A 23,802-nucleotide genomic window follows, 5' to 3' on the forward strand; every position below is an offset into this window, starting at 1 on the left:
TGTCGAGGGAATGCCAGAAAAACAGACTCTGATGGAGTATGTGGTTGCGCTGGGGAGAAGAAGTCGAACAACGTGCTAGCCATGCCTTCCCCTCCAGTCTGATCGTAATTGGGAGTGTAACGACCCGAAAATCGGACCGCTACCGGCGCTAGGATCCAGATCGGCTTAAGGCCACCGGGACCCTTAGCAAGCCAAACATTCATCCTGTGAACCTGTTTAATCTCATACATGATCAACAACATACATAAAAATTTTGAACTTTTCTTTCCATTCAATCCCCAAACTCAACCTGTGCATGCACTATTCATAAACATAAACATTAACCCCACCTTGGAGTCCTCATCAATGCTCCAATGGGGTGACATAACATAAATTAAGTTTGGTTTTCAATAATCATCATTAGACATTAAGATCATGTGCTAGAAAGGAATTAACATAATACTATGGTCAAGCACAACTCTAAACTCTCATAAGCATGCATACACACATACAACAACACCTAGGGATCTCAAACTATCCTAAACCCCAACTACAACACATCAAACATGCATATCCAACACACATTGTCCATATAATCACATAAAACCTAACAAAGCTCAACTAACCTAAACATGCATTTCTACCCATGAATCAACTTAAAACTTGTTTAAAACATATTATAAGCTCAAGATCGGCTCTTACCTCTTAAAGATCGATAGAGAGACGACCTAAACTTGGAGAACCAAGGAAAAGAGCTCCTGAGTCTTCCAAGCCTCAAACTTGCTTTAATGCTCACAAATCTTCAAAACAAAGTGAAATCTCATGAAAATCATAAAAGATTTGTAGGAAGAGACTCAAAATCGGCGAGGGACGGCGGAGAACTCACCTTGGCCGAAAATGGGGAGAAAAGCTCGCCCATTCGGACAAGGGGACCCTTTTATAGGTGGCTGGCCATGCCACTTTCGGGGGCCTAACGCTCCTTGGAGTCTCATCATTGCTCCAATGGGGTGACATAACATGCATTGATTTTGGTTAATGAATGGAAAGAAAAGTTCAAATTTTTATGTATGTTGTTGATCATGTATGGGATTAAACAGGTTCACAGGATGAATGTTTGGCTTGCTACGGGTCCCGGCGGCCTTAAGCCGATCTGGATCCTAGCGCCGGTAGCAGTCCGATTTTCGGGTCGTTACAGGGAGGAGTTGGAGTAAATGACTGAAAAGGCATAGAAGAAGGCCCCAGTGTCCATCCTGTATACTGACTCTGAAAATCGTCTCCATAAGTGGGCATTTGTGAAGATTGGCCTAATTCTGTGTATGAGCCGTATGGATGGAATGCAACCGGTGATGGTATCTGCATTACACCAGGGTTTGGCGTAGGCCGTGGAATCTCTGTCTCCCTTGATGGCCTGGTAGTGTGGCGACGATGTGGTGGAGGATTCCTGGAGGATGAGGGTGCGTCGTCGTGTACATCATGTGGAAGCGGTTGGGAAGGTGGCGCTGGCTGTGGAGGTGGTATTTGGGAAATGCGATCGAACAAACGAAGTGCATGAAACATTGAATTGATCGCATTTCCAATCTTGTCTACTGTTGGGTGACGAACTTGACTTGCCCATAAACGGCAGTTCTCTAGACCATCCTCCTGTAAAATGTATTTATTAAGATATCTATCCCTCAAAGTTAATTAATATAAATATTTATATAATTAATACATAAATCATAGTGAGTCGTCCATTACCACAGCCCCGATTGATGCACCCCTTTGAGACACCCACCGACGTGTAATCATTCGGTACCATTCCATGTACTGTGAATGATAATGTGATGGCTGGGTCAGAGTATTGCTGGCGACAATCCGTCGGTGCCTTGATTCCCAGAGCATAATCCAATGTTGATTCTCGGTCATCCAGTTCGTAGTTGAAGAAGTTAATTTTATTAAATGTATATCAGCAGTTTGACGGGGTGGTTGTGGAATGGGCTGAGAAAATCCAAACTGCCTCAGCACCCTGTCAGGTTGATGCCACTCCACAATATGAAAACATATCAGTGGGACAACCGATCTCCATATTTGTCTTCCCTGTAGACAGTAATCTGGCATACCGTCCACCACAATATCAGAGTATGGCCCCCATATAAACTGTGTAGATAAGATAATGTAAAAGGTTAGAATTGTAAAATTTGAAAAGACATGTAATTTAAAGGTATAGAGTGATGACCTATTCGACTTCCATTCGATCAAGTTGGTACCGAAGTTGCATAAGCACATGAGTTGTAACTTCAGTAATACTTCTAGCATTACTCCACCTATACAATTTATAGTTTGGAATTAGTAACAAAATGTGTTGATAGTATAGCTGATAGAGCATATTTTAGTCCATTTTATCATTATGTTCTTGATGTTTATTTACATCTTTTCTGCTTAATTTTGTGGTTTTAATTATGTTTTGCAGATATTAGTTGTAAAGAGACAATCTGGAGAAAATGCTCTTAAAACTGCCAAAAAGTGCCAAATATGGAAAGTGCTAAAAAGGAAAGTTTCCAAATAAGGAAAGTTTCCAGAAAAGGAAAGTTTCTAAATGAGGAAAGTGCAGAAGCAAAAGCAAACAAGGAAAGCTCAGTTAGAAGATTATTTGAAATTCAAATCACAGATCTTTCTTTCCTTGTTCAAAGATGTGCACACACTGCAGCAGTCATATCTTCCTATTTAGGCAGCAAGATCTCAAAGAGATGCTCTTCCTCTTCTGCGTTCAACATTCAAATTTCAAAAGAGGCTCCACCTAAAAAGGAATGTATGGACAGCATATCTTCCCCTTTGAAGATCAAAATTCGTGCATCCTTCCTATTCAGAAACAATCTGCGCGCTTTCCTCTTCTGAGAGCCATCTGCGCGCCACCTTCCTTTTCTGCAACAACTTGGGCAGCAAGTTGCATATGGGCAGCACCTTGGGCAGCCTCTACACTAATTAGGAAGCATAATCTGCGCCTCCTTCCCTTTCTGAGACCAAACCGTGCGCACCAACTTCCTTCCGCAGTGCATTTTCGCGCAGCCTTCCTTCTGAAGCCGAAAAGCGCGATTCTTTCCTTTTCAGACACATCTTGGGCAGAAAATACCTCTTAGGCAGTAAGTATGACCTAGGGCAACACTTTTCAACTATAAAAAGCCACATAGGAAGCCTCTACAGGGCCCTTAAGCTCCCCTTGGGAGACACCTACGAAATTCACATCTCTTCTTCTACCTTTCTTCTTTTCTTTTATTTTTGGTTTTGTTTCAGCCATGAGAGGCTGAAATCTTTTATTCTAGTTGAAGATTAGGTGATACTTTGGTTGTTTTATGGATTGGGAGACTTGATCAAACATTGTTTAACTTTTGGTTGTTCAATATTTATGCAATTTCATGCTTGATTTCAATATTGCTTTGTTGTTTAGATCTACGTTGATTCTTGATTGCAAAGTAATAATATGTTAGTTTGGATGATTTAAGTCCGTAATTGCTTAGATTATTCTTACATAAGAACACTTGGGATAAAACCCAAGGAAATTGTATGATCTAGCGTTATCTCCATACGTTTGGGTAGCTAGGATTGGATCTCTCTATTTCTTAATGCAATTGACAATTGTTTTGATGCCTAAGGCCCAAGGACGTTCCTTGGCAATTTGTTAATTAGTAATTAATTAGAGGACGTTCCCTAATTGGTTTAATCATAAGGAGAGATAATGGTGGTGAGAAGCGTCTTCCATCTCCATAACTAATCTATTGAATCAACCCAAAGGAAACTAAGTGTCAATGATCAATCCCAACAACTAAAGTGGATCCAATTCTTCAACTAGATCTTTCTTATTATTTATTTCTCTTTATTTTTATTATTTGCCTTATTTTTATTGCTTTCAGTTTTAGATTAATTAAATCAATCTCAAAACCCCCCATTTTACTTACAGTTTAGTTGGTTTCAGTTTTATCTCGTTTTAGTTTATTTTGCTTTCCGTTTATTTCTCTTTCAGTTTTATCTCATTTCAGTTTTATTTCATTTGAGTTTATCTCGTTTTCAGTTTTATCTCGTTTCAGTTTTATCTCGTTTCAGTTTATCTTGTTTTCAGTTTTCTTCTTTTGCAGTTTATTTTTATTTCAGTTTATTTTATTGGTCTTGATAAGGAAAATAGGTAAGTCTTCAATTCCCTGTGGATTCGATCCTTTCACCACTATCTGCAGTTGTAAATTGTTGATAACCAGAAAGGTTATTTTTGACCGGCTTCGACAACCGCGAGTCAATAGCACATGTGTTTATAGCACATACCGACTGCCAATAGGTGTATCTGGAAGGGGATTTATCTGGGAGATGGTAGGGGCAATTGTTTTTATTCTGTCCCATGCCCAAATCTATAAAATATGCAGTGGCCCGCCAATTTGCTGCCTTGTGGTGATGTTGCCCTGCAAAGCTCTTTATAAAGCCAAGCAAGGCAAGCTGCACCCCAGCTATATTGACCACATGTGTTGAAATTGGCGAGTAGTGGCAAAAACATTAGATTGACCCTATGAGCAGACCGATCAACAAATAGGGATCCACCTATTAGCCGTAAAAGGAAAGCCCGAGCATGCCTCTGAATAGTAACATCATCAGCGAACTCTGGAATTTGGTCAAAGTTATCTCTCAACCACGTGAGTGCAACAGTATTTCCTTTCATAACTTCACGATCCGGGACTAAACCAAGCAAATCTTGACATAGTAATTGCTATGGCTGTCCCGTAGTCCCAGTAACAGCACTACCATCAACAGGCAATCCAGATATCAGTCCCATATCTTGGAGTGTAACTGTACACTCTCCATGGGGTAACATAAAAGTATGTGTTTCTGGCCTCCATCTCTCAACCAAAGCTGTTATGAGGTGGTGATATAAGTGGAAGAAGCCTAATCGAACAGCTCCGTAAAATTCACTAGCCCGGAGATAAGGAATAAGCCTATCATCAATATCATGGCCGTGTAATACGGTAGAGGATCGTCGGCATGTGATTACACCAGTCTCTTGTGGCTCATCCCACACGACTTGGGACCTATGAGATGCTTGAGAATATAGCAATGAAGTATCACGTGGTCATGGGTTGATGAATAATCTACTGTCATGTGAGCCCTCCATTCCTGCAAAGGGTTATTACAACTATAAATTCACTAGGTAAATAATTTGAATTGGAAAATAATCTACTGTGAGACATTACTTTGAGTTCATATGAGAATGAGAGTACATGAAAGTCAACTAATAACATATATACGAAAATCCATCATCTAGTAACCATGTTCTACTTGTTGATTGGAAAATAAATAGGCATATCATTATCAATATATTAACATATTACATAACACGATCAATGCACGTAGACATTTCAACAGCATTTCGGTAGACAATGTGGTAAATATTTTGTAAAATCGCTACAATCATTGTCACTATAATCAGACAGGTCATTATCGAGTACGTTGAAATTACTGGAACATGATAATTGACTATCGTCGTATACACTTGGAAATTCATTTTGTTGAGCATGGTATTTATCCAGTCTCATTTCCATAAGCGTAATTTCCTTAAGTAGTTGATCCTTGAGCTTCTTTACTTGTTTACATGTATTACGAGTCATGTCTGCCGATATAGCTTTTGGAATTGGCAACTCATGGTAGCCACAGTAAGCTTCCAATTCGCATCGAATTTCCCACAAATGTTGCCAATCAGATTGAGGAGCAATTGTCGCATTTCCAAAATCAGAAATTTTCTTGGAATGATATCCGACAAATATATGGTTAGCAAAACCTTGTTCTAAACAAGCATTAGTTGGTTGATTTGAAAAAAATCGCTTGTGACCATACCATGAACAACTGTTTGAATCTATATATTTGTCAATTATAGTGTTAGTACTATTATATTTTCTCCTTCCTCTGCTTGATTGGCATGGTGATGACTCGCGAAGATCTTTAGAGGATGACATTTTCTGGATGTAACATGCATATGATAAAATTGTTAAATGTCATAAACAATCAAGGAATCGTAACAAATTGCTGAAAATAACCCATGCCATGTGAAAATCATAAATTTTTATTCACAGTACAAGTCTTTTTATTATGTCCTGATTGGCCACATATAGAACAATGATTTTTTTTCCGGAATATTAACTTTTGCAACCCTCCAATCCATTTCATTTTGGAACCTCGATGATTTCGGTCGCCCTTTTTTCCTAATTCGATTCTTGTTTGGAATTAGTGGTAATTCACAATCAGCAGGCCAATAGTCTGAATTACCCAATGGATTAAACATGTCTTCGTAACATTTTAGTGTCCTTTCGAGAGTGTAGTAGCTATCAACGAATTGCTCATAATTCACAGACCTTGACATGCATGCTGCTATGGCATGTGAACATGGGATACACATCTCTTGAAATTTACCGCAAGTACAGGTCCCTTCTATAAGTCTTACAACTTGTTTTTGACTTGATTTTGCACTTCTGACTTCGACAACTAAATCATCACGATTAAATGTAGTAACACGATGGCCATTTGCAGACTGTGCATTTTTTTGTATGATTTCCGCAGTTGACTGGGTGAATCTATAGCCATCTTGTTGCTGCCGGAGAAATTGACTTCTTCTAGTGTCGAAGTAATGCGCACATTGATAAAATATTTTTTCAACCATTGCTATGATTGGCAAAGCTCGAAAACCTTTTAACATTCCATTGACAGACTCAATGGTGTTAGTCGTCATTGATCCGTATCGCTTCCCACCATCGTGGGAACGAGTCAACTTCTCCAAAGGAATCTTGACAGCCCATTCAAATGTCTCGATATTTACTTCCTTAATTTTATTCATCGCGTCATAGAATTTCCTCCTTTGGTTATGATTGGCTGTTACGGTAAAAATATATTATTCAGTATGAATAGGTTATGTAAATTAAAATTTTAAATGTAAAATAAGTAATTGCAATTAAAGTTTTACCAGCCTTTCGCAAACATTCATTCATTGTTGCATTCTTGAATTTTGTATTGTAATTGCTCAAAATGTGACGTATGCAGTATCGATGATGTCCACTTGGAGGTTGCCACCAATCTTGTTGCATTGATTTCTTAATTCCAATGTGACGATCAGAAATAACACATAAATCTTCGCGTTCTGTGACATAAGTCCGCAAACAAGACATAAACCACCCCCAATTATCTGAATCCTCCTTCTCAACAATTGCAAAAGCTAATGGAAATATCTGATTATTTCCATCAAGCCATGTTGCACACAATATACATCCTCTATATTTACCGTATAGGAATGTACCGTCAACAAAAATTACTGGTCGACAATGCTTGAATCCTTCAATAGCTTGACGATAAGCCCAAAACATGCGATCAAATACACGAGACATATGATCAACACGATCGTTGATGTAGTGGGAATCATCTTCAATTCCGAAGATTGAACCGGGATTGAAGTGACACACTGCAGTCATATACCTACGGAGCCTTCCATACTATTCATCCCATCCACCAAAAATTTTTCTAATTGCAAATTGTTTTGCCTTCCATGTCTTTGAATATGATGGTTCATATCCAATTTTATCTCTAACTTCTACTTGAAGGGTTTTTATTTTAATGTGTGGTTGTTTTTCTATCATAGGCATAATAAATTGACAGACAAATTTAGTATCCAATTGAGGATGATCTTTGTCAACCGTTGGATTGGAACATGTATGCGGCCCATCATAAGATACAATTCTCCATATCTCAGATCCCTCCTTCATTGATGCACGCAGATGCCATTTACAATTATGTTTTTTATATTTGCATTTAATACTATATGTTTTTCTCTTAGTCTCATCAGAACAAAAGTGATGATGTCTACGCAAATGGTACTCCTTCGCTGCTTCCATGACAGCATCTCTGCTCGAAAAAATCATCCCAACAGAAAACTCCTTATTTGGATTCCAAAACATATCAGACGGTGGCTTTGCATACGGGTCTACACGCATTAATTCAAAATCTATTTCTGAAAATGGAGGTGGATGCACAAGTGGCAAAATAGGATTACTATACTGAGCAACAACATTATCATCACCTGATAATAATTCGTCGTCCTCAATCCAACCACTTTCATACTCGTTAATGTCAGAATCAGATAATCTCTCTGAATCGACATATTCATCAACTTCATCCACAACTTCATTGACAATATTATGAACACTATTAAGGTTAAAGTCTTCAATACAAAACGGATTACTTGGACATACTATAATTTCATCTTGCTCTTCACTATTTTGACGACTTGGAAATTGTGAATTCCCTAAATCATCAGTATAAGAGGGACCGGCACAATCGTCTTTCTGATTTCTCTGAATATCTCTAACCACATCGACATAAAAAATTATACTTTCAGATCCTATTGTACATACGTAATCGAACATCATCTCTACATCGTCATCGTTAAGCAGCTGAACTAGTTCAAATTTGTAATCGTTATCAATGAATATTGGTTTCCTATATTCAATCTTGCATATGAATTGATTATGGTCTGCCAAATTTGTCAACGAACTATTTTCAAAAAAAGATCCTCATACGTCAACCTTCGTTCCATACAGAAGAAATTGTGCTGACCACCAACATAGTCGTAACCTAATTCGGTTCTAATAATATAGCCATCCCAGTGTACAATTGTAATACCCGGCTCGAGTCCGGCATCGGAATTTCTGTAGTCCGGTGGAATCTCGGGTGTCGGAACCCTCGAGAAGGGTCATACATATGTTTGCTAAGGTATTTTCACGTGTTTTCATGTTTTGAAGTGTTTAAAGCGTTGAGTTTTGAAAGAAAAGCAACAAGGGAGAAATGCAAAGGTTCGGCCGCCGAAGGTCACGTTCGGCCGCCGAACATTGCATGGTTGCGGCTTCACGTTCGGCTGCCGAAGGTGGTCTGGCCAGCCACCTATAAAAGGGCCAAGGGTCGGTGGAAGGAGGTTATTTCTCCTCCACTTGCAGCCCGAGGTGAGTTCCAGCCTCTCCCACGTTGACTTTCATGTTTTCCATGATTTTCAGCAAATCTTTCAAGAGTTTGAAGAGTTTTGGTGATTTGTGAAGGTTTTGAGCAAAAGAACCAAGTTTTGAAGCTTGGAGCTTTGGAAGAGCTTTTCTTCATATCTCCACGTTAGGATCCTTCATCCTCAAGTTGTGTAAGAGGTAAGTGAAGATCCTGAGCTTCTTTGATGCTTTTGAAAGGTTTTCTGAAGTTTGTATGGGTAGTATGCATGTTTAGGTTTAGGTGAGGTTTTTGATGATTTGTGGTGTTCAACCATGTTTAAGTGTTATGTGCTATGTTTGTTTGGGGTTTTAGGGTAGTTGTGGACCCCTTGTGCATATATATATGTATATGCTAGTTGGGAGTAGTTGATATGCATGTTTGTAGGTTTTTGGGCAAAGTTTGCATGAAACAGAGCAGGGTTCTGTCCTTCGGGCAAAACCAGGTTCGGCCGCCGAACCCCTTGTGGAGGCCGTTTCGGCTGCCAAAGGTTGCCCCCGAAAGCTAGGCTTTCGGTTTAGAAAGGGACTTTCGGCCGCCGAAAGTGAGTGAGTTTCGTCTCTGGACGAGACCTTCGGCCGCCGAAGGTGCCGCCGAACATGCATGAGTTTCGTCTCTGGAGTGGGGTTTCGGCCGCCGAACCTGCCGCCGAAAGTGCCCTGTCCAGCTTTCTTTTGCATGTTTTATGTGATGGTTTTAGGATTGTTTAGAGGGGTTTTGGGGAGTTTCTTAGAGATGTTCTTGCGTGAGTTTGGTCCCTCATTTGAGTCCACCTGTGTAGGTACGGACCAGAGGAATCAGGGAAGTCAACAGTGAGTCCAGTGTCAGACCCTGCAGAGTCAGTTCAGAGATAACTAAAGGTGAGTGGAAGTTAACTTAATGTTTTAATATGAGAACTGAATATTTTATCATGCTTCATGCATCATGAATATGCTATAGGGTGAGTGCATTAGTGTACACAAAGATGATGCATTGCATTTATCCTTGTACTTGGCATTGCTCCTTGTACATTGTTTATGTGAGACGGCACGGACTTCGTGAGGATTCATTAGCCCTCAGAGGAAAGACCTGGAACAGCCCTACGGGGACCAGGCACACAAAGACCTGGAACAGCCCTACGGGGACCAGGCAGATGGTACTACGGTACCCCAGATGAGATAGAGGGAGTTTTGATCCGTCCGGCCGAGGTGATGTGATTATGTGTTGCATTCCATGAGAGCATGTTTTATCACCTGTTATTTTATTACTATTCTACTCACTGGGCTATAGTAGCTCATCCCTCTCCCCTAACTCCAGTTGTGCAGGTTCAGAGGTCAGAGAGAACTCAGCAGGGTACGGGAAGAGTACAGAGTATTGTAATAGCTAGTGTGGACATGTAAATGGATAGAGAGAGTGTATATGTACAGTGTATAGCATAGTGCTTGACTATAAGACTTGTAATCCCTTTGTGGAGTCACATGATCAGTTTATGTATGTTTCATTATTGTTGTATGTTTATGAGCAAAACCAGGCTTAACATTATGAGTTTGATCCGCCTAGAGCCATGAGGAGCTCTAGTAGGGCTTAGTAGAGAACAGAGAGAGTGCATGCACAGGTTAAGCCTTGGAATGAAGAAAAGTTTTATGTGTTTACAGAACATGTATGATCATGTATGGGATTTCACAGGTACACAGAGTTCCTAGCAGGCTTACTACGGGTCCCGGCGACCTTAAGTCGATCTGGATCCTAGTGCCGGTAGCAGTTCGGTTTCCGGGCTGTTACAACAATGCCATAAGTCGGACAATTCATTTTTGACAAATCTAGTTCACATTTAAAAACATAACAAAAAATTTTCATAAGTCTCTAATTAACGTTCTCAAATTTAATGCAATATAATAACTCATACCTGTTTGTTCTGACTGGTGAATATTGAATAGCCTTACAGTCAAGATTGTCTATAAAACTGCAATATAAACTTTAAATTTATAGTTACTACTAAATACATTATATGATTAAAATAAATAAATTATATCAAAAAATATATATATATTAAATAATGTAACTAACCTTCTCAAATTCTTTAAGATTGAGAGATTGTGAATGGAAAAATTGTAATCTTTAATTCAGTAGACTGAGACTAACTAAGGTGAGTAAGGGACATGTAATGGGGAGGGGGTACTCACATGTAAATAAGGAGAGGGTAAAATTAGGGACATGTAATGGGGAGGGGGTACTCATATGTAAATAGGGAGAGGGTAAACTTAGGGGTTGGGGGCGGGGTTTATAAAAGCCAGCCTGGCGCCGCTTAAACTGGCGCCAGGCGTCCTGGCGCTACTTTAAGTAGCGCCAGAATGCCGTATGAAATTAGTCCCGAGGCGTCCAGACGCCTCGGGACTAACATGCCCAGCCTGGCGCCTTTTTGAATGGCGCCAGGCTGAGCTCAGGTCGAGTCCCGAGGCGTGCAGAAGACGCCTCGGTACAACCATGCCCAGCTTGGCGCCATTCAAATTGGCGCCAGGCTCAGGTCGTATACCAGTCCCGAGGCGCCACGTGCCTCGAGACAGGTCCTTGGCGCCACTTTAAGTGGCGCCAAGGACTTCTCTTCATGGCAGACGAATCTCTGCCATGAAGAGACTTCTCTTCATGGCAGAGGCAGAGGATTCCTTGCCATGAAGAGACTTCTCTTCATGGCAGAGGATTCCCTGCCATGAAGAGACTTCTCTTCATGGCAGAGATTCGTTTGCCATGAAGAGCCCTTGCCATTGTCTCGGGACCGGTCCTTGGCGCCACTTAAAGTGGCGCCAAGGACTTCTCTTCATAGCAGAGAATCTCTACCATGCAGAGAGCCTGGCGCCTATTTAAGTGGCGCCAGGACTGGCTTTTTCAATTTCATTTTTTAAACATATCTTTATATATATATATATATATATATATATATATATATATATATTAAATTTGTATTTATATTTTATTGCAATATTTGAATTTATTTAATTGCAATATTTGTAGTAATTTATTTAATTGCAATATTTGAATTTAAAATAACTTGATGAGTAAAAATTTTTTAAAAATTAATCATAATTTAGTTATATGGCAATGTGGCTTATAAAATGAATATAGCTCTCAATTTTTTTCCTCACTCGAAAAATTAAAATAACAAATATAATTTAATAGTATGTGGTTCTTTTATTAAAAATTTAATATTTTACATATGTAAATTAAATTATATTTTTAAATATACTTTAAATTTTTTTATACATTCTTAATTCTTTACAATTAAATTAAATATATTTTTTTAACCTTATTATTTTATTATTTACAATCAATTATGTACATATTATTTTTTATAAATTTTAATGTAAACCGTAACATGCATATTGATTAAATACAATTTTGACTCATTAATTTACAATAAGTATATTAATATTAAATAAACATAACATAATAAAATAAATATTTTAAAATAAAAAAAAGATTACAAATTTATGATACTAATAACTACTTGTATAAAATTTAAATTATCTATTTCTTTTTACATTTTCCAAATTTGAGTCCTTCGCTTGAACGTTTAGCGGATTTAAATGTTCTTCCCCTTCTTTATTCTAAATAATCATACATATTTGCTTCGTAATTTGTCCGTTCGCCTCCTCCTGAAATTAATAAGTTAGTAAATATACTACGAGGAATATACATTAAATTAAATATTAAATTTAACTAAATACGTACCTCTTAATTTTCTATTATCTCTTTTACAAAATTCTTTTTGCAAAATAGGAAGACTATATTGCATATGCATCCAAGGTACATAATCCAATTTTTCGTAAACACGAAAATAATAATTGACTATATCAGAATAATTTTCTATTTCGGATTTTGACAAAATAAAATTTAAAATCTTAAAATAATATAACGGCAAAGTTTCAATCAAAACATTAACCATTTCTATATTCCGCATATTATAACCAGAACAAATTATTTCTTGCAAATAATAATTAAGTCATAAAATATGTTGAAAAAAATTACTACGAGGATTTATTCTTAATTTATATAATTTTTTTCACATTGTTTTCACTCTATTTTTAGCCAATTTACCTCGTAAAACTTTTGGAACAACATAAATATATGCCATTAATTACTTCAAACAGAAGCAGAAAATGAAAAAAAAAGTGAAAAGTTAAATCAGCAGGTGAAGAATAATGAGCAAAAGGAACAGAGAGACGAAATGAGCAGGGTGAAAATAAAAAGGAAGAGAGAGACGAGGTGAAAAATGGGGGGGAATTATAGAGGTTGGGCAGGCCTAGCGCCTCTTTAAGAGGCGCTAGGCATTCTATCAGTTCTCGAGGCGCTAGGGAGAGGCTGGCGTCTCATTGACCACGCTTGGCGCCTCTCAAAGAGGCGCCAAGCGGTACCTGGCGCCTCTTTGAGAGGCGCCAGGTCCTCTTTTCGCCTGCCACGTGGCAGGCGAACTCCAAATCCATAAATAAGTTTTTACGGACCCCAAATACCCGAATAAAGTTTCCCCCGACCCTAATTTGGCAAAAAGCCCAATATTTTCAATATATCGGCAGGAGGTTATTCTGCTGCTGTCCTCCTCCATTTGTTTACTTTTCTTTAAGTTCTTAAATTTATCAATTTGGTCTGACCTGCCGGATTCAAAACAACCCATTAATGCCAACGAGAATGGAGTCTTAGATAGAGAATATAGAGAAGAACTTGATAAATTTAGAGGGTTTATTAAGAATCACTCAGGAGAAGGCTTTAATGAAAAAGGAGCTTCTACAGACTCGCAAGAAACTTGAGAAATTGGATGTGATTGAAGGAATGCTATCGACATTATTAAAAGGGAAATCGGTGGAAGGAACATTGGAGAGTTCTCCCATTACAACGTTGAGTTGCAACGTGACCAGGGAGCCAGCCCTATAGAGAACAGCAGATCCGACGATAGTAACGGTCGGGAATCAATTAGTTGTAAAGCAGATTGAGCTTCCTCAGTTTTCAGGAGAAGATCCGATAGGCTGGTTGGCACGCGCTGACCAATATTTCACCCTAAATCGAACTCCGGCAAATATGAAGGTGCAACTAGCATTTGTGTGTATGGATGGAGCTGTATTGCATTGGTTTCGCTAGGTTAAGCAACGACACGCAAACTTGACGTGGGAACAGCTTCCACTGGAACTATTACAGAGATATGGAGGAGACGTGATAACAAGCCCATTTGAACGCCTAGTAGTTGTAAAACAAGAAGGGAACATGGATGAATACATAGTAGAGATCATTGCAAGGGCAGCCCAGGTACAGGGATTAGTGACCCGCATTATCTTGGGTATTTTTTGAATGGGTTGAAATTTGAGATCGGGATATGATGACCGCCGGGCTCCTGCATCTTAAAAGAAAGACGCAGGTGCAATAGCCACCAGATATTTCTCAGATCCAACCAGACTCACATGACACGCTTCAATCCGGTAACGAGGAACAGGCCAGACAGATCATACGCGCGAGCCCACCTGAAGGGATCCTAATCCGGTGACCTAACAAAAAGTAGAAGAGCAGAGTCACCTCGCATCTCTGTCCGTGTGCGCGCCAAAAAAAAATTAGATGATCGCGTAGCGTGAAAAGAGATTTGGACATATCAGTACAGAGCTGAGTGAGATTTGGACATATCAATACATAGCTGAGTGACAGGAACGTGACACTGTAGAGCAGTTATACATCACTAGCATAGAGGGAAGGGATCTTTCTTCTTCCTTCTTTTTCCTCCACTCCATTTTTTTCATTTTCTCTACAACCTTGTGTATCTATACCACTCTAGTTCATAAATTTGATTTGAATGTTCGAGAGTCTCCACTGCCCTTGACCATCTTTTATTTATCTTACAAATTCTTTTCTCAAATGGAGCATTAAGGACTATACGATGGATCCAGACCATAGAGTAAGTAGAAAATCAGATCTATCGTGGAGCAAGAGGAAATACAAAATTATCAGGTACAAATTCATTCACACGAGACAACAGATGTATTCCGAACCATGACAATAGCTCGTGAAGTGGAAAGAAAGATCTCTGTGTTGGGTAACTGTTTCGGTGGGAAGAAGGAAGAGCAGGGAGGAGGAAGATGGTCCGAGCAGTATGGGTTGGGCTCCAAAGTGGGAAGTTTCCAAGTTAATAAATCACATGGGCCGAATGGAAATTTGGGCCAAGTAGCAGGTGACCCAACTAAGGTTAAAACTGAACCAAAAGGCCCCGAAAAACCCAATTCTTCTACCCCACGATTACCAGCTCCTTCTGGTGGCCAACAAGGAAGGGTTAAATTTCGGCAATTTCGGATGAAGAGGGTCTCGTCATTTTACTCGGCAAGAATTCCTGGAATTAAAGACTAAGGGGCTTTGCTTCCGCTGTCGACAACCGTATCACCCATTGCATGAATGCCCGAATAAATCTCTAAGAGCCATTATTTTAGGAGATGATGAAGAAATGCCAGCTGAAGGAGATGAAGGGGAAGAAACGGGTCAGTTGTTAGAAATGATGCATGAGGGCTATTTTTCTCAATTTGAATTGCCTTTTTTTTCAGCGGCAAAATTACTGAGGTATGATTTTTATATTGTTTACAAACCAGGAATCACTAATAGCGCAGCTGATGCTTTATCAAGATGTGGGGATGATTTTGAATGCCGTGCTATTTCATTCCCTGTATCGATTGATGGGGAATCTTTGGATAAAGAATTACAACAGGATCCTTTCCTGCAGAAATTGATCGCAGAATTCAGCTAAATCCTTAGTTCCATTCTCACTATCAGTTGATACAAGGAAGACTCTTTTATAATGGGAGATTGGTCCTGCCATCCACCTCATCTATGATTCCCCAATTACTCAAAGAATTCCATTCCACACCTACAGGAGGTCATTCGGGTGCTTACCGTACTTATAGGAGGCTGGCTTGCAATCTGTTTTGGAAGGGAATGATGAAAACAGTCCAGAATTTTGCAGCCGAATGCTTGGTCTGTCAACGACAAAAATACCAAGCAACATGCCCAGCGCGATTACTTCAGCCGTTACCTATTCCTTCTGCCCTTTGGGAAGATATCTCCATGGATTTTATTTCAGGCCTTCCTCGGTCCCACAGTATGGATTGCATTTTTGTTGTCACGGATAGATTGTCCAAATATGCCCACTTTATGGGTTCAGACATCCTTATAGTGCCAAATCCGTAGCCGCAATTTTTGCAAAGGAAATAGTGCGTTTACACGACATTCCTTAGTCGATAGTGAGTGATAGAGATCCATTGTTCCTCAGCAATTTTTGGCAAGAATTTTTTCGGCTTCAAGGCACCAGTCTCTGAATGAGTACAGCGTACCACCCGGTGACGGATGGTCAGACCGAAGTATGGAATCGGTGTTTGAAAATGTATTTGAGATGTTTCTCTTCGGATCAATCGAAGCAATGGAATAAGTGGTTACATTGGGCTGAATTTGGGTTCAATACAAGTTTCCACACGACAGCTGGGATGACTCCTTTCGAGGTGGTTTACGGCAGAGCCCCTCCATTGATTCCCAAATTCATGATGGGAGCATCCAAGGTGGAAGCTGTTGAACAGGAACTTGTGGACAGGGATGAGATCTTGCGCCAACTCCGGTATAATTTATTCAAAGCACAACAGAGAATGACCAAAGCTGCTAATGTGCATCGACGCGATGGGCAATATAACATTGGGGATTCCGTTTTCCTCAAATTTCGCCCGCACAGACAGTCTTCTGCTTTCTCTCGGATTGCTCCTAAACTCGCAGCAAAATATTATGGGCCTTTCCGAATCATTGCAAGGGTTGGACCAGTTGCTTATGAATTACAATTACCAGTCGAAGCCAAAATCCACCCTGTCTTCCATGTGTCATTACTAAAAAAACAGTAGGTGACCATCCTGTCATTACCGATCTTCCACAAGATATGGCTGTTGAAGAATCACTGTTGGTACCTGCTGCTATTTTACAGATGCGTGACATATTATCAATTCAGATTCTGTTTCCAAAGTGTTAGTGCAGTGGAAGGGGTATTCGCAGGATGAAGCAACTTGGATTAATAGCAGTGACTTTGCCCGTCAATTCCCTGAGTACAACGTTGAGGACAAGGCTGCTGTTTCTCCAGGCGACATTGATAAAGGAATAGAAGGATTGGACCTGGAAGACAACGGGCCAAAGAAGCTTAGAGTTTATTCAAGGAAGAAATATTCTGGAAACCAACACCTGGCAGAGGAGTAGAAGATTCTGGAGCCATATGAATCTTTACATGGCAGCTGGGCAGGAATTAATTATGCATGAGATATTGTTTATAAATAAGAATTGTAACGTAGAGAAGTAGAGAAGGACAAGTTTTGAGTATTTGCTTGTATTCGGCTTAAAGGCTGGGACCAGAGGTTATTCTCTCTGGAATTTATGGTTATATTGTCTCTATTTCAATATATCAGCAATAGGTTATTCTGCTGTTGCCCTTCTTCTCCATTTGTTTACTGTTCTTTTAAGTTCTTAAATCTATCATGGCCTTATCTGGGGACTCCTTTATTGTTGAGTGTCCATCTCCCAACTGCAAGAGGGAGAAAAGGGGAAATGAAGCCCTTCTGAGAGAAGCAGGAAAACTAAAAGTAGTTATTATGCTTCAGCCAAGTTTTATGGACCGCTCAGCAAATTGACTATGTTGATAATTGTGTTTGAAATACGGTCAGCAATTTGTTTCCCTCCCCAAACCCAAAAAGGGAAAAAGGAATCACTCTTCAGATTTGTTGCTTTGCATTTACTTCTCTGTGAGTTCTATCTTAACTTCTGTACTTCCTCTCCACTGCTGTACTGCTTTAGCTACTATTTATTCTTAATTAGTAGATAACCACTATTTATTCTTAATTAATAGATAGCTACTATTTATTCTTAATTTGTAGATAACGAGAGATAGTGTTCAAGGATGATTGTATTATCCACGAAGGAATAGTAAGTATTTCCCAACTTACTATCAGATTTCAGAATCTGTAGATTGTTCATAACATGCAAAACCTAAAAATGATCATTAGTGTTATTTCTAATATTTTTTCAGTCAATTCTATGGCAGATTGGCAGAAATTCATCTTATTATCTTTATTTTATTCTAATTCATGTAAAATCTACCGCATGTTAATATAAGTTATTTTTATGTTATTCTAATTCATGTAAGATCTAACGTCTTAAAGCATTTATTGAAAGAATAGGATCATCATTGATGTTTTCTGTTGGTTTTGATGCATATTTATCCTCCATTGTCTTGAATGAAAGCAACCCCACCAGAGAGTTAACCTTCTATCTTACATGTCCTGATATGCCAAGTGTAGACTCGGTTGGATTTCTCTATCTTCAGAATCTTGGAAGGCCTTCAAACTAAGTACATAAAGTAGATTGATTGGTTCAAACATCAAAGTCATCTGGTACTTGTATCCTATTTCAGTTCCTAAATATTGGTTCTTTGCCTGGTTTTTACTGGAGGTAAGTTTTCTGAAATGAGGAGCAATTGAAATGGGATATTCAGCAGCTTGCCATCCCCTCTGTGGTTTAGTTGCTTGTGAAAGCAGAGATGTATGTTTTACGAATGTTATGTTGCTATAAGATTTTGAAGCAGATGTTTGAATCTCGGTCAAATCAAAAGAAGGATGATACTTACAATGGAAAGAAAAAGCTTGGTTACTGGTAAAATGTATCTGATGGAATGGTGAGATTGCTCCAGTTATCCATATTGTTTGGCTTGGGAGAAATATTTCAAGCAACTCTACGAAGTTGAAGTATGAAATTTTGTAGTAAATGATTCGCTGGAAGGCAAAACATCAACAGGATACGAGAGATTGACATTCCATACCACATCAAAGTTCTGGGCAGATAGCTTTTGATCATAGTATAATGCAGATTCACCGCTAATTCTTATTTTTCTATATTTCTTCCTTCTGTAGCATCTAGTGACATTTTTAAATTGTGCCCGTCTCCTTGCCTCGTAGTCTGTACTTTGTCGTGAGAAACTCACTATTATTCTTGTTGACTTCATTCAAGTAGTAATCTTTGGCTTTGGAGTCACTGAAGAGGCTGGTCTTCATCTTCGCTGTAGAACAGTTGGTCAAGTGCACGAGTTCAGTAATTGTGCATCGCATCAGATTCACACGATCAAAAGAGTAGCTTTATGGAATAAATTAAGAAAGGATAATTTACGATTTAGTCCCTGAATATTGCCATTATTAACAAGTCAGTTCCTGTATTTTCAGAAACCTATTAAAACGTTCTTATATAATCAAAACGTTAACAAATCAGTCCTTTCATCCACTATTACCCTCTTTTCCGTTAAAAATAAGATGAAAAGACCAAAATAACCTTAGTGTAACTTTTCCCCAAATCGATAATCTCTCTTCTCAAATCCCTATCATCTCTCTCTCTTCTCCCGAAAATGAAAACCTCTGTTCCGAAATCCCTAATTTCTCTTTTCTTCCCAAATCAATAACCTCTTTCTTCCTAAATCCCTAACTTTCTGTCTTCTCCCAAGTCAATAACTTCTCTTCTCAAATCTCTAACTTCCCTCTTCTCCCCTAAATCCTCTCTTCTCGATTTTGTTGGTTTTTATCGAAGAGAAGTTGGGTTCTGTCGAAGAGAAGTTGTGGTCCCGATTTTGTTGGTTTCTGTCAAACAACTGGGGAAAGGTAACTTTTTGTGCTTTCTTTTATTTTTTTTTTCTTTGGATGTGTGATCATAATATTTGTATTATAGTAAAACATGTGGGTACCACTTATTGTTACTAATAGTTTTAATGTATTTTTTTTCAGGAGATTTTGACTAATTAAAAAATGTGTGATTCATGTGTGCAGGTCTGAAAACCTGGCTGTGGAAGAGAGATTTACTGTGGTGTTGACATATGAAAACAAAACCGATTCTTTATATAATGTCCCTATTGCAAGGTATTCGTACATATTCTTGTTGTCTGATGTTTATAAGTTGTTTAACATAGCTGCATCGTTTGTTACGTTTGTTACTGGTAGTGGGATGAGTGTAGAAAATGATGATGATTTAATGTTGGCTTTTGAGTTGTACAAACATAGTCATAAATTGCCTTTGACTGTACATGTAAAGGGGGTCCCTCTGAACACTGAGATGTCTGATGATGACGATGATGATGATGATGTTTGTATTATTGGTGAGAGCAGTGATACTGGTGAGGGTAGTAACCTTGGTGAGGGTGGTAATACTGTTGAGGATATTAACCTTGATGATGCCTTAGGTAGAAAAACTCCCCCATTAAGTAGGGATGTGTCCACAAGAGGTGGGGCAGGAGTGTGCCATTAAGAGGAAAGGGAGGAAGAAGCAGTTTTACTAGAGGTAGAGGGATAAGATAGGAAAGTGTTAGTGAAAGTGGGCAGTTAGGGGGAGGGGCCAATGAATCACCACAAATTGATTCTGAAAGTGATGTATCATTCAATGAAAGTGAGGTTGGAGATGATTTACCTGAAGAAGTTATATTTGACAATGAGATTAGTACTGAGGAGTCAGATGGGTTATCAGGTTATGCTAGTGACAATGACAAAGAGGTTGAAGATAGTGAGAATGAGTCTTATGATCCAAATAATAGAAAGAAAAAATATATTGATCCTTATCATGGCATGTATGATCATCCCTTCCAACATAATGAAGGGGAAGAGATTTTGTTTAAAGAGGGCCAAGTTTTTAAGAACATTGTAACTTTGAGGAATGCAATGAGGGATTATGCTATTAAGGGGGATATGATATTACAAGAGTTAAAAATGATTCTACTAGATTAACAGCTAAGTGTTCCAGTACAGGATGTCCCTGGAGGTTTCATGCATCAGTTTTGTCTGACCAAGTCACTTTCATGGTTAAGACTCTACATGATGAGCACACATGCATAAGACCATTAAGAAATGAAAATTTGAATTCAAACACTAAGTGGATAGTAGAAAAACTTAGGGAAAAGCTGAGGGCAGACCCTGACATGAGTTATGAACTCATGCAGCATGAGTTGATGGGAAAATGGGGTGTGGAAGTTCCTGTGTGGCAATTATATAGAGCTAAGTGCAAGGCTAGAGATGAGAATATGGGCATGCATTGTGAAAGTTTCCAAAAACTTAAGAAATATGTCCATTATTTGCAAACATATAACCCGGGTACAGTTGTAAAAATTCAGCCAGCTCCAAGGGTTAATGAAGATGATCCTTTTGTTTTTCAAAGAATATGGATTATGTTTGATGCTATAAAGTCTGGGTTTGAGAATGGTTGTAGACCCTTTATAGGATTAGATGGTTGCCACTTGAAGGGTCCATATGGAGGGATTTTCCTAGTTGCAGTCATACTGGATGGAAATAGAGGTGTGCTACCTCTTGCATTTTCTATAGTTGAAGCAGAATGTGGTGATAGCTGGATATTTTTCCTAGAGAATCTTTATTCTTGCATTGGTGGAGGAACTGATGCTAGGCCTTTAACTATTATGTCAGATAGGCAAAAGGTATGAATTAATATTCAATTTTTTTTTTAATTTAGCATATTGAACTATATGCTATTAATTTAAGTTACTAACCATTTTTTTGTTGTAGGGACTCGTTGATGCTGTCAAAAATATATTTTCCAATGCATCTCATAGAGTTTGTTGCAGGCATTTATACATGAATTTCAAGAAAGAGTTCCCTGGACTCATGCTCAGAGATGATTTTTCGAATGCTGCAAAGAGTACTCATTCTTATGAGTTTTGGCTTCACATGAAGAATTTGAAGCCTAAGCGAGATCAAAAGCCATATGGCTGGTTGATCAACATACCATTCAGTCAATGGACTAGACATGCATTTTGGCCTGAAGCTAAGTGTGACAATTACGCTAACAACATGACCGAATCATTCAATGCATGGATAGTGAAATTGAGAGGTTTGCCTATTATCAATATTATTGAATCTATTAGGCAGAAATGTATGGTTAGGTTGCATAGAAGATTTGCTAAAGCTCAAACATAGGAAGGGATAGTTACACCAAGAACAAAGAAAGTATTGAATAAAATCATTACTGCCAGTAGGTTTCTTAAGTTGCTCCCTGGTAGAAATGAAGAGTATGAGGTTCATGAGGGTCCATGTAGGTTTGCTGTTAGTTTAGCTAAAAGGACATGCAGTTGTGGATAGTGGGATATAAGTGGTTTACCATGCAAGCATGCTGCTAGAGCAATTGCATATGTTAGGGGCAATATTGAAGAGTTTTGCCATGAATATTACACTGTGCAGTGCTATTCAAGAGTTTATGCAGGTGCCATACATCCTGTTCCTCAAACTGAGCTTGAACCTGATAATGAACACCCATCAATGTTGCCACCTCCTTTGAGGAGGCAACCAGGAAGGCCAAGGAAGGTTAGAAAGAGAGATGAGAGTGAACCACCAACAAGAGGAAGGAGGACAGCAACTGGAAGGAGGACAACAACTGTCACTTGTGCTAGGTGCTTACAAACAGGCCACAATAAGAGAACTTGTCAATATGCTGCTGTTGGGGTAACTATACCTTTGTTTGCTTGCATATAATGAATCTATTTTAACCTTTTTAACCTTTTTAACCTTTTTATGTATTTCTCTAATTGTAGGCAAATATGGCTGCAAGTCAAAAGAAGAGAAAACACACTATTGCATTAGGTGCGGGGACTTCAAGAGGGGTTAATACTAATCAAGTGGGATCAAGTGGTGGACCAACTATCTAAAGGAGCCTTTGGAATATCAAATGATCTTTTTGAGAATGTTGTTAGTTGATGGGATATAATTTGTACATTTTGGGAAAACATGTATTTTGGGGCATTGGATTGAGCTTTTTGTCTATTTGGAAATATTGTAAATCTGTGCACAGATTCTTTTTTGGAAGTTTATCATAGATATTGGTACAGTGCTACAAATATTGGCCTTACTTGATCATTAAAATGGCAGTAATAGATGTATGACATTGTAATGATCAAGTCTGATTTTGTAAAGTCTCATTTTGTAATACATATTTGAACAAAAATGACATATTAATGAAGTTATGCCTTTAATTTCATTTGCTCAGCTCCAATTTTATTCATTGTGCATTTATAAAATTTGTTTGTACTTGATATTAAGTTACAGTTGGATAAATGTAACATTATCATCACTCTTCTATTACTTTTAATTTTACAACTTCTAAGTCCATCTATTTAAGTATTTAAAATTTCTCCGTCCTTTAAGTTTTAACGTTTACAATTTTTTAGTCCTTATATATTAAATTTCGAAACTATTAGGTCCTCCAGTTTTGAATCAGTACAACTGTTTGGTCCTTCATTTTAACCATTCATGTAACGACCCGAAAATCGGACCGCTACCGGCGCTAGGATCCGGGTCGACTTAAGGCCGCCGGGACCCGTAGCAAGCTTGACATGCATCCTGAAAGCCTGCTTAATCCCATACATGATCAACAACATACATAAAAATTAAAACTTTTCTTTCCATGAACATCAACCAAACTCAACCTGTGCATAAACATTAACATAACATTGATCCCTCTGTGGGATCTCATCAGTGTCCCCAATGGGTGACATAACATATGCTGAGTTGGTTACATAGACATCATAAAAGAATCTCTAAGATCATGTATTAAAAAGGGATAACAACAATCTATGGTCAAGCACACCTCTAACATCCATATACATCATTACATAACTATACTGTACTTAAGACATTACATTACAATTTGATCATGTCCATTGCTAGCTATTACATAAACATAACTTCTTTACTCTATCCGGACTCCCGCTCTATACTGTACCTGCAAGCCTGGGGGTAAAGGGAG

At 38.6% G+C, this 23,802-nt stretch overlaps 3 protein-coding genes across 7 annotated transcripts; 1 reads left to right on the forward strand and 2 right to left on the reverse strand.

The window, feature by feature from the left end:
• Positions 1–6,076: 6,076 nt before the first annotated feature.
• On the reverse strand, positions 6,077–7,448 carry LOC110599744. Its single transcript, XM_021736310.1, has 2 exons — positions 6,947–7,448; positions 6,077–6,855 (listed from the first exon to the last, which is right to left on the reverse strand). The coding sequence occupies exons 1-2, from the start codon at positions 7,446–7,448 to the stop codon at positions 6,077–6,079; spliced, it is 1,281 nt and encodes a 426-aa protein (XP_021592002.1).
• Positions 7,449–7,469: 21 nt separating this feature from the next.
• LOC110599743 lies at positions 7,470–8,598 on the reverse strand. Its single transcript, XM_021736309.1, has 2 exons — positions 8,559–8,598; positions 7,470–8,506 (listed from the first exon to the last, which is right to left on the reverse strand). Exons 1-2 carry the CDS (start codon positions 8,596–8,598, stop codon positions 7,470–7,472), a joined length of 1,077 nt encoding a protein of 358 aa, XP_021592001.1.
• A 5,295-nt stretch (positions 8,599–13,893) lies between these two features.
• Positions 13,894–23,016, forward strand: LOC110600146. Of its 5 annotated transcripts, XM_021736904.2 has the most exons (6): positions 13,900–17,768; positions 17,901–17,949; positions 18,268–19,667; positions 19,833–21,481; positions 21,570–22,502; positions 22,592–23,016. In XM_021736904.2, the coding sequence occupies exons 4-5, from the start codon at positions 20,852–20,854 to the stop codon at positions 21,978–21,980; spliced, it is 1,041 nt and encodes a 346-aa protein (XP_021592596.1). In that variant the 5' UTR covers positions 13,900–17,768; positions 17,901–17,949; positions 18,268–19,667; positions 19,833–20,851; the 3' UTR covers positions 21,981–22,502; positions 22,592–23,016. The 5 variants fall into 5 exon arrangements, 4 of the variants coding, with proteins under 4 accessions (XP_043806541.1, XP_043806539.1, XP_043806540.1 ...); XM_043950606.1 differs by having other exon boundaries at positions 13,894–15,485; positions 15,594–19,667; XM_043950604.1 differs by having other exon boundaries at positions 13,898–17,768; positions 17,901–19,667.
• Positions 23,017–23,802: the final 786 nt, after the last annotated feature.

Source organism: Manihot esculenta, chromosome 14, assembly GCF_001659605.2.
Source record: "Manihot esculenta cultivar AM560-2 chromosome 14, M.esculenta_v8, whole genome shotgun sequence".
Taxonomy (NCBI): Eukaryota; Viridiplantae; Streptophyta; class Magnoliopsida; order Malpighiales; family Euphorbiaceae; genus Manihot; species Manihot esculenta.

Bases quoted from the DNA above. Each gene is read 5' to 3' on its own strand.
- LOC110599743 (XM_021736309.1), bottom strand. From the start codon at position 8,598: ATGTTGGTGGTCAGCACAATTTCTTCTGTATGGAACGAAG. The intron at 8,507-8,558 runs GTTGACGTATGA...CAAATTTGGCAG, and splicing joins TTCTTCTGTATGGAACGAAG to ACCATAATCAATTCATATGC.
- LOC110599744 (XM_021736310.1), bottom strand. From the start codon at position 7,448: ATGACTGCAGTGTGTCACTTCAATCCCGGTTCAATCTTCGGAATTGAA. The intron at 6,856-6,946 runs GTAAAACTTTAA...TTACCGTAACAG, and splicing joins TGAATGTTTGCGAAAGGCTG to CCAATCATAACCAAAGGAGG.
- LOC110600146 (XM_043950606.1), top strand. From the start codon at position 20,852: ATGGTTAAGACTCTACATGATGAGCACACATGCATAAGACCATTAAGA. The intron at 21,482-21,569 runs GTATGAATTAAT...TTTTTGTTGTAG, and splicing joins TTATGTCAGATAGGCAAAAG to GGACTCGTTGATGCTGTCAA.